This window comes from Theropithecus gelada, chromosome 7a (genome assembly GCF_003255815.1).
Source record: "Theropithecus gelada isolate Dixy chromosome 7a, Tgel_1.0, whole genome shotgun sequence".
NCBI lineage: Eukaryota > Metazoa > Chordata > Mammalia > Primates > Cercopithecidae > Theropithecus > Theropithecus gelada.
In genome coordinates, this window is record NC_037674.1 from 35,815,617 (window position 1) to 35,831,895 (window position 16,279).

A 16,279-nucleotide genomic window follows, 5' to 3' on the forward strand; every position below is an offset into this window, starting at 1 on the left:
AGCGGTTTTTAAATTGGTAATATTGACAGTTCCAAATGCTTTTGGGGGAATCATCACACATTTCAGAATGCTGCTATTGCCTATCACTGGCAGTTTACACAAATGTGAGTTGATTTTTACCTCTGTGAAGAGACGGGCATCATCAGAAAGCATATTATAATCCTGTGCACATTTCTTTGCAGAATTCTGCAAAAACTTTAGGAACTCAGTAACTTCTTCGTTCACATGTTTTTTCATATCCTGATTTTTAAAAAAGTAGACATGTCTTGGGATAAAAAGTTTCATTAAAAAACAATCAATTTCTTAATCATTGCTATAATAATTTGGACTTAATAATTAAAGTATCAAATCCAAAGCAGAAATCAAAGAAGTCAGTAAAAGTTATTACATAGTAACGATAAACTGCTATTAAAAACTCCACAAAATAGAAAAGCAAATGACTAAGACTATACAATACATGCTCAGGAATTGAGAAGCTGATTTTATAAAATGCTGTCAAAATTTTTTTTTAAATTTACTTTTTGAGGCGGAGTCTCACTTTGTTGCACAGGCTGGAGTGTGGTGGCACGATTTCAGCTCACTGCAACCTCCGCCTCCCGAGTAGCTGGGGCTACAGGCGCCTCCTCACCTGGCTAATTTTTTGTATTTTTAGTAGAGATGGGGTTTCGCCATGTTGGCCAGGCTGGTCTCGAGCTCCTGACCTCAGGTGATCTACCTGCCTCAGCCTCCCAAGGTGCTGGGATTATAGGCACGAGCCACCGTGCCTGGCCTCAAATTTTTTTAAAAAGACATACATCCAAATTGAAAAATGAGCAAATAATATAAACAAGCAAGTTACCAAAGAAAAAATAAAAATGGCTTATCCACATATGGAAAATGTTTATTTTCATTAGTAATCATAAATTAAATTAATGTAAAGCAAGAGATCACTTTTCCAATTTTAAATTAAAGGCAAAAAAGGTAATGTCCAATATTAGTGAAGATAGTTTTTTTTTTTTTAAATTTGATTTCAATTTTCTGTTACCTTATCCCTGTAGGATTAGAGAAGACAGTTTTTTCAAAACCTGTCATACAACAGAGGTACAAACAAACTGGTTTAAACTTTTTGTAGAACAATTTACGCATGTGTAACTGCAGATCAAAGCTTTGAAAATATGCATATGTTTTGGTCTGGCAGTTTTATTTTTAAGAATTTATCTTATGGAAACTATCATCGATATGAACAAAGATTTTGCTACAAAGATGTTCAGCACAGCATCATTTATATAATTGAGAGAATTTGGAAAAGTCTTAATTGAAGTAATAATTAAGCAATAATTTAAAATTGGTATAATCTATGTAAAGTTCTACTGCTAGTACTTAAGATGAAATGGAGTAAGACATGCTAAGCAGTGGAGCAAAATGCTTGAACTATAATGGAATCAACAAAAGAATTAAAGCACCATTGCTCTGTCAAGTAATCTCCTTAAATTTTCCATTTTAAAAAAGATGAGCAGACCTAAAAACATAAATGTAAATTTAAGATAAAAATATTTCCTAATTTTTAATATTTTTTCCTGAAACTGAAGAATAGAATACATACCAAGTACTGCAAGTAGTCATTTTTATTTATTCCAACAGCTTTGGAATTTGCAGGAATCTTTGCGTATTTAACCAACAAGTCCACATAACTCCTCTGCTCTCTCTGTGAGAAACGAGAGAAACGAGGATAAGGAACTCTTGGTTTTGGAAGAAGAACCATTCCAATTGTGGTTTTAACTTTTTCCTTTGCTTGAGTTGCTGAACTAACTGCCGGCTCATTTTCTACAGAACTTGCTGAAGCATTCAAATTTTCTCCTATACGTCTGGAAAACAAAATATAATTTACAAATATGTGCTTTTCACATGAAGATTACTATCATGGAACGTCATGATTCTCAATCACTAGGGAGAATATAGCGTGATTAACAGAGTAAACTCTGGATTATTATCTAACTCTGCCACCTGCATTTTGATGTTTAGCCATTTAAAGTAGATTAAGTATTCTGTGGGATAGGTTCACAATGCAAACTTACCTTCAATTACCTGATGGAGAGGAAGAGGCATACTTATTCAATTTAGAACTTTTTTCCCCATTAATAAAGAGGTGAAAATCATTCTTGCCAATTACATATGCAGGTATTTTATGTTTACATTTTATTACAATTTGAGTTCTTAATACTTAAATTCATCACTAAGATTTATCAGTTAATATGGTGAACAAAACCTACTAAGAACACAATGTAATGCAATCACAAATTTGAGGTTAACAAAAATTCATTGAGATTTTAAATGTTCCGATTTCCTCTGCTTATCTCAAAAATTAAGAGAATTCTAACATATTTTTTGAAAGCAGTAATGGTTTTGGAAAAGTTGTACAATCCTCTATCACTCTGGTACATGGCTGAGTTCATGCAAATGACTTTATGCTTTTCATGGATGCCAAACAAAACTCCTGGCATATCTTTAATGAAATGTACCAGAAGAGAAAGCAGTGAGCAGTTTCAGAACTTGTTACCATATTTGTTTATGGAATGTGTGAAGGTTGTCAGAATCACAATGGAGTCACCAATGTTTAAAAATCCTTGATATCATGGAATACTATGCAGCCATAAAAAGGAATGAGATCATGTCCTTTGCAGGGGCACAAATGGAACTGGAAGCCATTATCCTCAGCAAAGTAACACAAGAACAGAAAACCAAACACCACATGTTCTCACTTATAAGTGGGAGCTGAAAAATGAGAATGCATGGACACAAGGAAGGGAATACACATGGGCCTGTTGTGGGGTGGGGTTGGGGTAGGAGAACATTAGGAAAAATAGCTAATGCATGCTGGACTTAATACCTAGGTGATGGGTTGGTAAGTACAGCAAACCACTATGGCACATGTTTACCTACCTAACGAACCTGCGCATCCTGCACATGTACCCTGGAACTTAAAAAAACAAAACAAAACAAAACCCCCCCCCCCCCCCAATAATTAGAGCTAGTGAAGGCCATGAAGACAGAGTTCTCATGTTTGAATTCCTGATAACAAAATACTTCTGCAAGGGTATTTGTTCAGGAACTGCCCGTCCAACCTTGGATTGGTGTCACCTTTGTTATTATCTTTCAAAGATCAAGTATAACTATTTCAAAACAATCACATAATCCTAATTTTTCCCTTTAAAAATCTTTGTCCTCCTTTACCTCCCTGAATACGCACATAGTTTACTATGGCATACATATTCCCATTGCAATGCTTTACACCCAAATAAATTTCTTTTATTTTAGAGAGTTTCTCTGTTACTCAGATTCACAAATGCTACCCCTACTTTTAAGAAGTCACCTTATCCAAATTAAGGTCTATGAACACAACTTTCTTATCTTATTCATAACCCATCTCTATTTTTGCTATTCAGTTATTATAATCTACATTTTAAATAAGAGACTTTAGAAGTGCATCAAAAACTATACTTCCTTGGCCTGTACGACTGTAATTTCCACCACAGTAACTGTTCCTATAACCTGGCTCCAAATTACACAATAATCCAGAAAGGAAGGGAAACTAATGAGAAAGATGGACATCTGCTGACTCACTCTTCATTCCTCCATTTGTTAATATTTATTAACTACCATGTGCCAGCCTATGCTAGGTACTGGAAATACAACACTAAGTACAATACCATCTCCAATCTCCAGGATGTTATAATCAAGTGCATTAGAGAAGTCAATGAAGAAGAAAGAAAAGTAGATATGTACATCAACACAATGGGACTATGGAGAACTTAGGTTTCCAAAGTGAACATACCAAGTAGGTGACTGAAGAGAATCCTAAGAACATCATGATCAGGGATTAAGGGAGAAAAAGAGAAGGAAGAGAAAATATCCATAGCAGTGGTTCTCAATCAAGGCAGTTTTAATGTCCCCAGGGCCTTCTGGAAGCCTATAGGTGTATCTGGATTGTCACAAAAGAGGGGGGATTAAAGGCATTCAGAAGGGGGGGGAAGACTAAATGCCTGCAATATGCACTACTATCGTGCATAACTTTCAACAGTCCCTTTCAGGCTTTTTCTTACCAGGTACAAATAAGTCTAGTCTGTTATTATTTATCCTAACAGTACATTTTATTTTTCCTATGATTATTTTATGGTATGCTTTATTCTCTCTTAAATATTTTAAATGAACTTAAATAAATGAACTGTATTCATTTTAACTGATGCATCTCACTACCTCATTATATCTCATAATGCAGTAGTCTCTATGAATTTACATAAAAATAAATTATTTCACACTTATTGTTTTTAAAAATTATATCTATTAATTTCATTTTAAGCTAGTAAAGGAGGTATCTTATTTCTTATAAATATCTGTCATAAAAAGTGGGAGGGTATCAGTGTGAAACGGCTGAGAATTACTAATTTAGATCTGCATCTGGACAAAGGGTGAGTTACGTTCCATCCAAACTACTCCTGATTTGTTTTAAATTAACTTTATAATACTAGAATAAATATGTCAAAAATTCCAAAAGATGACAACAGTTTTTTAGAAAATATGTAGGTCCCCAAATAAAGAAAAAAATATTTAACACCACTCTCTCAGAGTGAACCAATGGATAAAAAACTACTCAAAGATCTGATAATTGAATGGGAGAAGAATTTTGGAAATTAAAATTAGGATGCTTAGGTTGGCTCTGAAAATAACACAGGTAAAAAAAGACATAGCTACTAAAGTTTCTCCAATAATTGTATAAAAATAAGCCTATTTTAGGTTAACAAAATGAACATTAACTGCTGATCTTGGGAGAAATGTATTACAGCAAATTGACTTCTTACTAGAAAATGTCTTGAGAGCTATTCAAACCTAACAGTATTGTGTCTGCACTCTTAACAATACTGCTACACAGCTGTCTCTCTGAATATGAGAACATGTCTGTCCTGTGCCAAAAACTGGCAAATTTAATTAAGCTGCTGCAGCAACAAGATGCTGACTCAGATATGCCAGACTAGGAATGTCAAGGAATTCTAGCAGTTTAAATTGGCTACATTCAGCAAAGAATGAAATGGTAGCACATCAAGATCATTTCCTTGTGCAGTGCTGTCAAAATCTTCATCAGGGTGTAAACCAAAAGCATCCGACAGGGTTTCTCTATCCACGTATACACCATTATATTTTATTTTGGTTGACGGTTTTAAGTTTTGCCCCTGCATTTTGTCAACTGCCCATTCTCCTTTCTTAAACTTTTCACGGAAAACAAAAACAAAAACAGGGCAGAATCCAAAACTTTTAAGTTTCCTATACTTTAAGTACTAGTTTGGTAGCTTGTTTAAACGTCGCATTTGAAAATGGTGCTTCTAATCTCCATTTCAAGTCTACTAGTATCTTCTGAGTTTGATTTATTTTCCTAAATTAAATGTGTTAAAGCTTTATATATATGTATTTCTATTTAAAGCTATTTCCTGGCCGGACGCGGTGGCTCACGCCTGTAATCCCAGCACTTTGGGAGGCCGAGGCGGGCGGATCATGAGGTCAGGAGATCGAGACCATCCTGGCTAACACGGTGAAACTCCGTCTCTACTAAAAATACAAAATAATTAGCCGGGCGTGGTGGCGGGCGCCTGTAGTCCCAGCTACTCGGAGGCTGAGGCAGGAGAATGGCGGGAACCTGGGAGGCAGAGCTTGCAGTGAGCTGACATCGTGCCACTGGACTCAAGCCTGGGCGACAAAGCGAGACTCCGTCTCAAAAAAAAAAAAAAGGCTATTTCCCCCCTTGTTTGCTTAAAATTCAGTTATGAATATCTGCAAACAGAAACTTTAATTTAAAAAAAAGGCAATTGTTTACATGATTGTTTACATTGTTTACATAACTAAAAAAGGCTATTTCTACATGAATGGCTCATGGGGCATTTTAAAATCCTTTTTTATTTTCTTGGGAGACTTTGGAAATATTCTGTAATTTTTTTTTCATGCTTCAAAGAAAAGTAACACAATATTAACTTTTTATATTATTCATTTGTAAAAACACTATTCAAGTTGTCCTTTCATTTTACAAACACTTATGGAGCACAGAGAGCAAAAGGAAAATCTTTTTTATCTTGAAATTAACAGAATAAAAGGCCTTGTTTTTCAACAAGAAAACTGTAAACAATAAAGCCTGAAATAATTGTAATAATTATTACAGTAATTAAGAATTATTACAGTAATTACTATAACAATGACTGTAATAATTCTTAATAAAACTTAAGGTTAGGAAAAAACACTAGAAACATATCAATAACTTGTGTATTTTTTCTATAGTACAAGGTAAATTATACTAATAGATTATTTTGTGCTCTATAGAAATCTAAAGAAAACAAGGATATTCTAAGAAAAAAATGTTAGGAGTTAGATATGCCCAACTTCCAGCAAAATGCCTTTTTCCTTGTGCAAAGCCAGGCTACAACCCACACCTGGGATATGCTGAACAGAAGTGGACTTGAACCATTAAAATAAACTGGGCACACTGGCGTGTACCTATAATCCCATCTATTCAGGTGGCTGAGGCAGGAGCATCACCTGAGCCCAGGAATTTGAGTCTAGCCTGGGCAACATGGCAAGACTTTAACTCTAAAGTTAAAAATAAAACGAGAAGCAGTGGCAAGACGAAGATTAATACCAGAAATTTTTAGTGTGAAAAGAGAAAGGCTGAGACGACAGTTTTTTTTTTTTCTTTTTTTTTTAATTTGAGATAAGGTCTCAAATTTTGAGATGGGGTCTTGCTCTGTTGTCCAGGAGTGCAGTGGTGTGAGCATGGCTCACTGTGGCCTTGACCTCCCAGGCTCAAGTGATCCTCCCACCTCAGTTTCCCAAGCAGCTGGGACCACACGTGCATGCCACCACACCAGCTAATTTTTAAATTATGTGTAGAGACAAAGTCTTGCTATGTTGCCCGGGCTGGTCTTGAACTCCTGGGCTCAAGTGATCCTCTTGCTCCTAGCCTCCCAAAGTGTTGTGATTATAGGCATGAGCTACTGTGCCCAGCTGAGATTATCTGTGTGTGTGTGTGTGTGTGTGTGTGTGTGTGTGTGTGTGTGAGGGGGCGGAGGGGGGGAAAGAGAGGGGGGAGAGAGAGAGAGAGAGAGACAGACAGACAGACAGACAGACAGGGTCTCACTCTGTTGCCCAGGCTGGAGTGCAGTAGCATGATCCTGGCTCACTGCAGCCTCAACATCCCTGGACTCAGGTGATCCTCACACCTCAGCCTCCCCAGTAGCTGAGACTGCAGGTGCACAACCACCACACCTGGCTATTTTTTGTATTTTTGTAGAGACAGGGTCTCACCATGTTGCCCAGGCTTGTCTTGACCTCCTGGGCTCAAGTGATCCAGCTGCTCTGGCCTCCTAAAGGCTGGTATTACAGGTGTGAGCCACCTACGCCTGACCTGAGATGATTCCCTTTTTTTAAAGACAGACATATGTTCTCTAAATCCCAGGACAATAGAATTTATAGCAATTTTTGATCCAAATAAACAATGACTATTCTTTATTTAATTGGTAGTAAGTTTTAAGAAATTAGTTATCCTAAAAAACTGTATAAGTTGAATAACGAATAGTTTTTAAAAATATCCATAGATGTACATACATAAGGGAGTCTACTGCTTTAACTTTATATATCCGACACCAGCACAGATATTACAACTATGCACTTTGGCAAGAAGAAAGTTGCTTCTGAAACTGCCTCTTTAAAACATTTATTTTTTAAAAAATTGTCTCTTTTTTTTGTAGACAGGATCTCACTCTGTTGTCCAGGCAGGAATATAGTGGCACAATCATAGCTCACTGCAGTCTCAAACTCCTGGGCTCAAGTGACCCTCGTGCCTCAGCCTCCTGAGTAAGTAGGACTATAGGTATGTGCCACTACATACAGCGAATTGTTTTTGGAGAGACAGGGTCTCAATTTGTTGCCCAGGCTGGGAGTCATCCTCCTGCCTTACCCTTTCAAAATGCTGAGATTACAGGTGTGAGCCACTGAGCCTGGACTAAAATTGTCTCTTTACTACAACTTCTGCTTGTTTTTACGTAAACTTATGCATTCATTTGATGGAATCAAAAAAGCACTTTTTTCTTTAATGCTTTTAATAGCAATCTGGCAACATCTATCAAAATAAATATATATACATACTCTCTACTGACAGGAGTTTATCCTACTTATACAAGCACATGCAAAAAGGATGCTCACATTTCTAACAGTAACGGTAACAAGCTAAATTATCAACAGAGGTCAATCTAAAAATTATATTCACCCAACAATAGAATACAATATAGCTATGGGCTGCACAGGGTGGCTCATGCCTGTAATCCCAGCAAGTGGAGTAGGATGTGCAGTAAATGGAAAGTTTTTAATCCTGTTTTTAAATCCATTCTGCCAATCCATCCTTTCATTGGGGAGTTTAATTAATTTACATTTAAGTTATTGATAAGTAAGGACTGTTACTATTTTATTAATTGTTTTCTGTATGTCTTACAGCTTTTTTGTTCCTCATTTCTTCCCAGTGAGCATATACAAGTCTTTAAAGAAGTCTAAGTATAAATGAGAGAAGAGGTAAGAAGGTAATTAGGAGAAAATGTGGAGTCCAGGGATTATTTAAAACAGGAAAACTTGAGCACGTTCAAATACTGATTAAGCTGGCCAGGCAGAGTGGTTCCTGGCTGTAATCCCAGCACTTTGGGAGGTCAAGGTGGAGAATTACTTGAAGCCAGGAGTTCAAGATCAGCTTGGGAAACACAGCAAGACCATGTCTCTTAAAAAAACAGAACAAAAACCAAAAAGTAATCAAGATGACTGAAAATGGGAGAGAACAAAGATAGAGGAGTAAGAGGGGACAACGGACAGAAAAGATAACTGAGAAAGCAGGAAAAGATGGGGAGATACACTTCCTCCACTGTAAAAGGAGAAAGGAAGAAAGTAAATGTTGAGCTTCCCTGGGAGTATTTCCTAATTCCTCATTTGGTGTATTTACACATTTTTCTAGTAAACTCAATTACTTGGTTTTCGGATTCATTAACAACATCGTAGAAATAGTCGATCAAAAAGGATAGAAGAGCTACTACAGGCAAGTGAGCAGTAAGAAGTAAAAATTATCATTTAATAGTCATTAAATATCAGAGAGGAAAAAAACCTTTAGCAATTTGGCAGTATCTATCAAAATACAAAATGTACATATTGTCTGACCAAACAATTCAATTTCCATGAGTGTATCTTATAGAAGTAACTATAAAAATTTACCAATATATTTTTAATTACAAAAAAAAAAAAAAGAAAAAAGGGAACACAATGTTTTGCAACACAGGACTAGCTAAATGAATTAAAAGTACATCTGTAAGCTATATAGCGAGGTAATATGCAACCATTAAGATTTGAACTAAATGTTGGGGCATGAAAAGATATTCAGACTATCACTTTAAATGATAGATAACTGCAAAACAGTTTCACAGTATATTTTTAGTATGATCCTATTTTGTATTGCATACGTGTGTACGTATGTGTGCATGTGCATATGTTATAAACAGTATACTATTTAGTACTAAACAATTATTAGTATAATATTAGTACTACACTAAAACATTTATTGGTATAAATGTTTGTATACTATTATACTATATCAGTATAGCATTATAAAAATTATTGGGACACTTTAGCATAGTATTATAAAATACTATAAAACTGTTTTGCAGTTCATGTGTGGAGAAAGGACTGAAGGTCTGAAAAGAAATATCAAAGTGTTAAAAGTTGTTTTATTTTAAACATTTCTATAATTTGAATGTTTCTATAATTCAAACATTTCTATAATTTGAATGTATTAGAGATACACATAAAACTTCAACTATCGGAAAAACAACAATCAAATATGGAAATAAATAACCAAATAAACATATTACCTGTTGGATAAAACACATAGTTCTTTTAAACTTGGAGCCATGGAATGATCTTTATAATTTTCTCGAGAGAAAAATGTCTTAAGGCCATTTTTTGGGGAAATATCCCTGTGAAACAAAGTAATTTACTTACATTGGACAATTCAAAATCTCATGCTAAGACACATAATGGCACAATTGTAACTTATAATTTCATACTTTCTTACCCCCCATCCCCAGACAATCTCTCCTTACTATGTTTAATTTCATATATCAGATCCGTGGGCTTAGAATTGTTACTTCTTGATAGCTTTAAACCCAGGCCCATTATGAAATTCTCCAGCTCCAATAATCAGCCCTGCATTTTCTTCAGTACATAATTAAATAAATGTCACAGAGACTGGAGAGTTAAAGATAGAAAAGACTGAAGTATAATCAAGGGTCTGTCAAAGGCTGGCCTCACTTCTGGCTCTAGGACATAACATTAAGATATTGGTTGCTGAAAAGAAAATACTTCTCAACTTATTTTTGTTTCATGCACTACTGTGCTGAGCCAAAAGACACTACGAAGACTACATATCCTATCTATTTTGTTTACTTTGGCAAATGGAATCAATGGTTTGCTAAAACCACCTCAAAGGTGATATGATTTTTCATAACACCATAACTAATTTAGAGACGAACATATATTCAATGCTTTCCATATAGTTAGGCATCCAAAATGCTGTTTGAATGAAGGAATTAAAAATTTGAAAACACTGAATCCATTAATCTAGGGAGGACAAAGGTCAGTAAAATTCTGTGGAAAAGGATAATTCCAAGGGCTACAACATTGTGCAAAGGTTCTAAACCACAACTGGTTCCACAATGCCAGCGGTATATAAGATCATCTGTGCTACATCTGAATGCATACTTCATAGCACTGGCAAGGAATGCAAATGGACATACTTCTTACCTAATCAAATGGTAACTTCTGGGTGTCCTAGTGCCCAAATAGGAAATTCTAGCATATTTGCTCCATACTCTTCTTTTAACTGTTCTTAAAGGCATTTATCCAAAAAACCATACTAAGGTATTAATGGTAAAATTAGAATGTCTTATTTGCTATGTACCACTATAGTTTCTTATTACCTTGTTGTGGTATTGTATCTGTGACATCTCAATAAATTCTTAAGTTTCTGCACATCATATAAAAACAAAGTCAAGGGCCTCAGGGATTGTGAGCTCCCTGGGGACGGGAGTATTGCTAGCAGTAAACAAATACTTATTGAACATACTGACTTAATATTCTGAGTCAGGTACTATTTTAATACTCTTTGTAACCGTTTATAACATTTGATCCTTCTTGGCTGGCTCAGTAAATGTGTGTTAAAATGAACTAAATCAGCACATGTATTAGCTAGATGTCTACAAAACCACTATAATATTTAACCAGGCTCTCTATTTGCAAAGTTCTCATTCACTTCTAAAACACAGTCTATGCATTTATATTATCATTTGATATAGATTTCAATACAACAGAAAGCATGTCTATTCTTTTTTTTTTTTGAGACGGAGTCTCGCTCTGTCGCCCAGGCTGGAGTAAGCATGTCTATTCTTAAAGAGGGTCTTTTTTATTACTTGCATGGAAATGGGCAAGGTTCTTGGACACAAGAATATTCCAGAATCTCTCCTTCTGGAGACCAGCAATAAATACCTGAGAGAGACCTTCAGGAGACCAGCAATAAATACCTAAGGGAATTATACCTAAAAATAATTTGAGTGCTAAATTGTTGTTCCAATATAGGAATGGAAGTGTAGTCAGCCATAACTCTAGCGTTCAGTATTTGAGGATGAGGATAACGTAAATTCGGAAACCTTAAACTTGTATCTTCTGTTTCTTCCAAATCTCTCTATGCCAGGAATCTATTTTCTTATGTCAACCATCAGCCCCACTACACTCCTCTTCAGTGGATTACAAAGTAGCTACAACTCACCAATTCAGTCCTGGTTCACTTATGACCATCTTGGAGCTCATCTTTCTAGATTTCTGCTTCACTCTAGCTCACAGTTCACAGCTGCCTGGCTGCGAAGGCTCCAACAGAAGCAGGATCCCTCCAGAACTTACTCAGCTGAGGAAAAACAAAAGGCCAAGATCAAAAGCAAGCGATTGGCTAGGCTAGCTGCTGTTAGGTGAGGAAAAATCTCTCCCTAAATATCTACCCTCAACAGACTGTGGCACCTAAAACAGAATACAGCAGACCCAAGGTTCTCTGTGGCAAAGCAGCAATGACCATACAGGACGAGCCTTTTTCTATTTAATCTACGCCGGGAGTGTTACTCTTAGGACACCCACTATGGAAATAAGAGCTGAAACAGAATGGTGTTCTCATTGCTTGCATACTAGGCCACTTGATGGCATGGAACTGGAAGTCAACTCCGTTTTCCATTCCGTTACTGCCAAAATAAATCTTGCTTTTGTTTTCCCGACCATGCTTTGTTTTGGGGCAGATTCTGGTAGGCACCGCATGACAAAAGCTACCTCGACATCAGGAAGTTTAGGCCTTTCAGAGAACCTCACATTTGAGGAGACTGAGGTCAACTCAAGTGACATTTCACAAGATCACTTACAGACATCATCAGGACTAGAAATCAGGCTTGATGTCTTCATGTTCAGTATTTCTCCCGTGATCCCAGGCAGACTGATAAAGTGACATACGAGAACCTAGTCAAATTTAGGAGTCGGTCTCTCGGCACCGGACGGGCCCGACCGGCTCCCACTTAATCTACCTCTCACACTTCGACCCAGAGTGGAGCCGGGGGGAAGGGTCGATGAAGGCAAAAGAAACGGCTGAGGGAAAGGGGACGCAAGGAAAGGGGAAACAAGTTCCAGAAAGGCAGGTAAAAGTGCAAGCAAAGCAGGGGTAGGAGCCGCGCAGAGCCAGGAGCAAAGGGTCCTGGCCCGGCCGCCATGTTCCCTCCTCCCGCCCCTGCATGAGGACGCCCGCTGGCCCAGCAGCGCCCTCCCGTCCGCGTCTCGGCTGCAACACAGCCTTTCCGCCCACCTCATGGTCCGCGGCGGCTCTTGCCCAGGCCGCAGCCACACACCACACACGCTCCACCCCACTCCTCACATTGTCGCGCGCGCCCGGGAAAGACCATATTTAAAGGATGTGGACGCGCCGACTCGGCTCTGCGTGATGACGTCACCAGCGACATAGTGGGCGGGGCCTTGCGTCCGGACTGCAGCTCACCTTCTTCACTCCCGCCACGCTCGCTGCGTGTGGTTCTGGCAGCGAAGGGCGAGACTGGGCTCCCCAGGCGGAAGTGGTTGGAGGCTGCATGTTTTCCTAGAAAGTCCTCGACCTTCGTCGGGGAGAGCAGGGGAGTGATAAATTGGAAGGAGGACAAGCGACAAGTGCAGTACTGGAAAGACCCAAACATACTTGGTTGTGACATCAGGCAAGTTTCCTGACTTCCCTAACCCAGAGTCCTCATATGTAAAATGGAGATGAAATTGTTACTGCTGCTTCATACGGTTTTTTGGAAAGGATTAAATGAAACAAAGGATGAAGCTGTGCTCTGCACAGTACCTGGCTCATAGTAGGGCCTCATTAAGTACTCCTTCACCTCTGCTCCACTCCCCGTCCAGTTTTAGCTGTCAGTTTCCACCAGAGACCATTCTGGTTCAAACACTAGTTTTGTTCTCATTCATTACGGAAAGATTTATTGACCATAAACAGTAATTTTGCTTGGTGCTGGGTACACATGGACTAAGACTGAATACTGATTTTCCCAGTGCTTTGGCTCTCTGGCAATCTAAGACATTTACATTAAGTACAATAGAAAGTAATAAGCTACATAAGAAAGGTGTATAGAAAAAATTGAGGTTAGAGGGAGAGGAATAGCTAGTGTGGGGGCAAAACGCAGCTTTGAATAGTATTGAGTACTTACATGTCAGTTACTGCACTGGGCATCTGCCATGTGGGCTCATTTGAAGAATGTGGGTATGTGGAATGAAGAGAAAGGGCATTCTAGACAGACCAGCGCAAGTGTCAAAAGACAAAAATTTGACACATCTAAAGATCTCAATTGGCCTTATTGCGATTCTAGAATCAGGCAACACTTCATTCCATAAAATGGAATGAATGCCCCAATGAGTGGAACAGAGGAGGTTGGCTTTCCGGACAGAAAAAAGGGCTGTAGAAAGCAGAAACAACAAAAAGCAGATTGGTCATTTCAAAGTTACTTTCCTGGGGTGGAGACAGAACAACAGAAAGATAACTGATAGGTTAACATCAGGTTGCTTGAAGTTACTCTTTGCCGTAAGGACTAAAACAGAGGAAATTCATTATCTTGCTGATTGAAGATTGAAACTGGCCTGTTATCCATCTCCTGATTTCTTGGAGGGCCAGATAACTCATTTTCAGTGTGGTGACCATGAGTGATTCCATTTTTATTTTAGTCTGGTCTGTTGGGGTCTAGTACAGAAGTTCAAAACAATGGCCTCCTATAATTTTGTTTAATACAAGGAACTGCATAAACCTATTGCATAAACAAAATGTGTGCTATTAGGGAAGCATGTTCTACATTTTATTTTAAGACAGAGTCTCCCAGACTGGAGTGCAGTGGTACGATCTCAGCTCACTGCAACCTCTGCCTCCCAGGTTCAAGCGATTCTCCTGCATCAGTCTCCCTAGTAACTGAGACTACAAGTGCACGCCACCACACTTTGCTAATTTTTGTGTTTTTTTAGTAGAGGTGGGGTTTCACCATGTTGGCCAGGGTGGTCTTGAACTCCTGACCTCAAGTGATCTGCCCCCTTCGCCTCTCTTAAGTGCTGGGATTACAGGTGTGACCCACTACACCTGACTGACATTTTAGAATGATTTAGGATATTGTTAGAAATTGTGTTAATGTAAAAAATATGCTACAGGAAACCATAGGTAGTTTATTTTGCCTGGAATGCAAGTTTTCTGAAGAGTAGTAGAGGAAAAGGGGTTGGAAAAACTGGTTGAAGCTAGAACACATAAGACTTTATAAGCCAGACGAAGGAAGTTTGACTTTATTGTATAAGAAATAAAATGCTAGGAAACAAACAACAAAAAAGCTTACTTAATGGCACAATCAGAACTGGCTGGCTGTGCTTCAGGAAAGTTCACCTGGCAACCTGTGGAATTCATTGAAGGGAGGAGGCCAGTTAGGAGACAGTGTTTGTGAATGCTTAAAAAAATTAACCAATGCCTGGCACTGTGCACAGAGCATTTCTTTTTTTCTTTTCTTTTTTTTTTTTTTCTGAGATGGAGTCTTCCTCTGTCGCCCAGGCTGGAGTGTAGTGGCACGATCTCAGCTCACTACAACCTGTGCCTCTCAGATTCAAGTGATTCTCCTGCCTCAGCCTCCTGAGTAGCTGGGACAACAGGTACGCGCCACCAAGCCCGGCTAATTTTAGTATTTTTAGTAGAGACAGGGTTTTACCGTGTTGGTTAAGATGGTCTCGAACTCCTGATCTCGTTATCCGCCCACCTCGGCCTCCCAAAGTGCTGGGATTACAGGCGTGAGCCGCCGCCGCGCCTGGCCACAGATAGTATTTCTTATTAGGTAGGTGATGTGGATGGCTTGTGTAGGACGAAGGCAGTGTCAAAGTTCATGTGTTGGGTACCTTCTCACAAAGCATGCAGTCAGGGAGAGTTGGGGACACCTGGCCTGGCCCGAAGGAACTGCTCTAATGGTTCAAGAGCTCACGCTGCTGGGAGGTACCTGCCCATGGTAGTGTGATATGGTAGCATCACCATACAGCTCTGTGTTGAGATTTCAGATAATCACCAAACAGTATGCTCTGAACTGGTATATCTGAGTTTCAGTGGTTGCAAGATGGCACACAGAATCAGAATTTTTAGAACCAGAACATGAGTTGGAGATTATCTAGTCCAACCCTCTCGTTTTCCTTACAAGGAAATAGGCTCGTTTCAAGATTGTCAAGTGACTTTTCCAACATCACATGATCAGTGATAAAACTGGTACTAAAACTTAGGTCTCATAATTCTTGCCAACATGTGCATTGTGCGTCTTCCCAAAATTCATATGTTATATGAATATTTATATATATAAATTCATATGTCATATTATAGGAGCCTAATGGCCTCCTATAATTTTTGTTTACTACAAGAAATCCTAATGGTATTTGGAGATGGTATCTTTAGGAGGTAAGTAGGTTTAGATTAAGATACAAGGGTGCAGTCCCAATGATGGAGTTCACAGCCCTTGTCAGAAGAAGAGAAACCACAGCTCACTCTCTCCACCGAGTGAAGACACCGAGTGAAGGTAGCCATCTGCAAGCCAGAAACAGAGTTCTCACTAGAAACCAAATTGGCTGGCAGCTGGATCTGGACTTCCAAGCCTCCAGA

At 38.5% G+C, this 16,279-nt stretch overlaps 1 protein-coding gene across 3 annotated transcripts in view; it reads right to left on the bottom strand.

The window, feature by feature from the left end:
• ICE2 (interactor of little elongation complex ELL subunit 2) overlaps positions 1-13,096 on the bottom strand; it is a 57,213-nt gene extending 44,117 nt beyond the window's left edge. Inside the window, exons 1-6 of one of the 3 annotated variants that reach the window (XM_025389587.1) lie at positions 12,938-13,038; positions 12,504-12,597; positions 11,870-12,004; positions 9,918-10,022; positions 1,583-1,844; positions 121-240 (exon numbers count right to left, since the gene is read on the bottom strand). In XM_025389587.1, the coding sequence (XP_025245372.1) occupies positions 121-240; positions 1,583-1,844; positions 9,918-10,022; positions 11,870-11,910 (528 nt within the window). In that variant the 5' untranslated portion in view covers positions 11,911-12,004; positions 12,504-12,597; positions 12,938-13,038. Of the gene's footprint in view, positions 1-120; positions 241-1,582; positions 1,845-9,917; positions 10,023-11,869; positions 12,005-12,503; positions 12,598-12,937 lie in introns of all 3 variants that reach the window. The other 2 variants (XM_025389588.1, XM_025389586.1) reach the window with 2 other exon arrangements.
• Between the last annotated feature and the right edge of the window lie 3,183 nt (positions 13,097-16,279).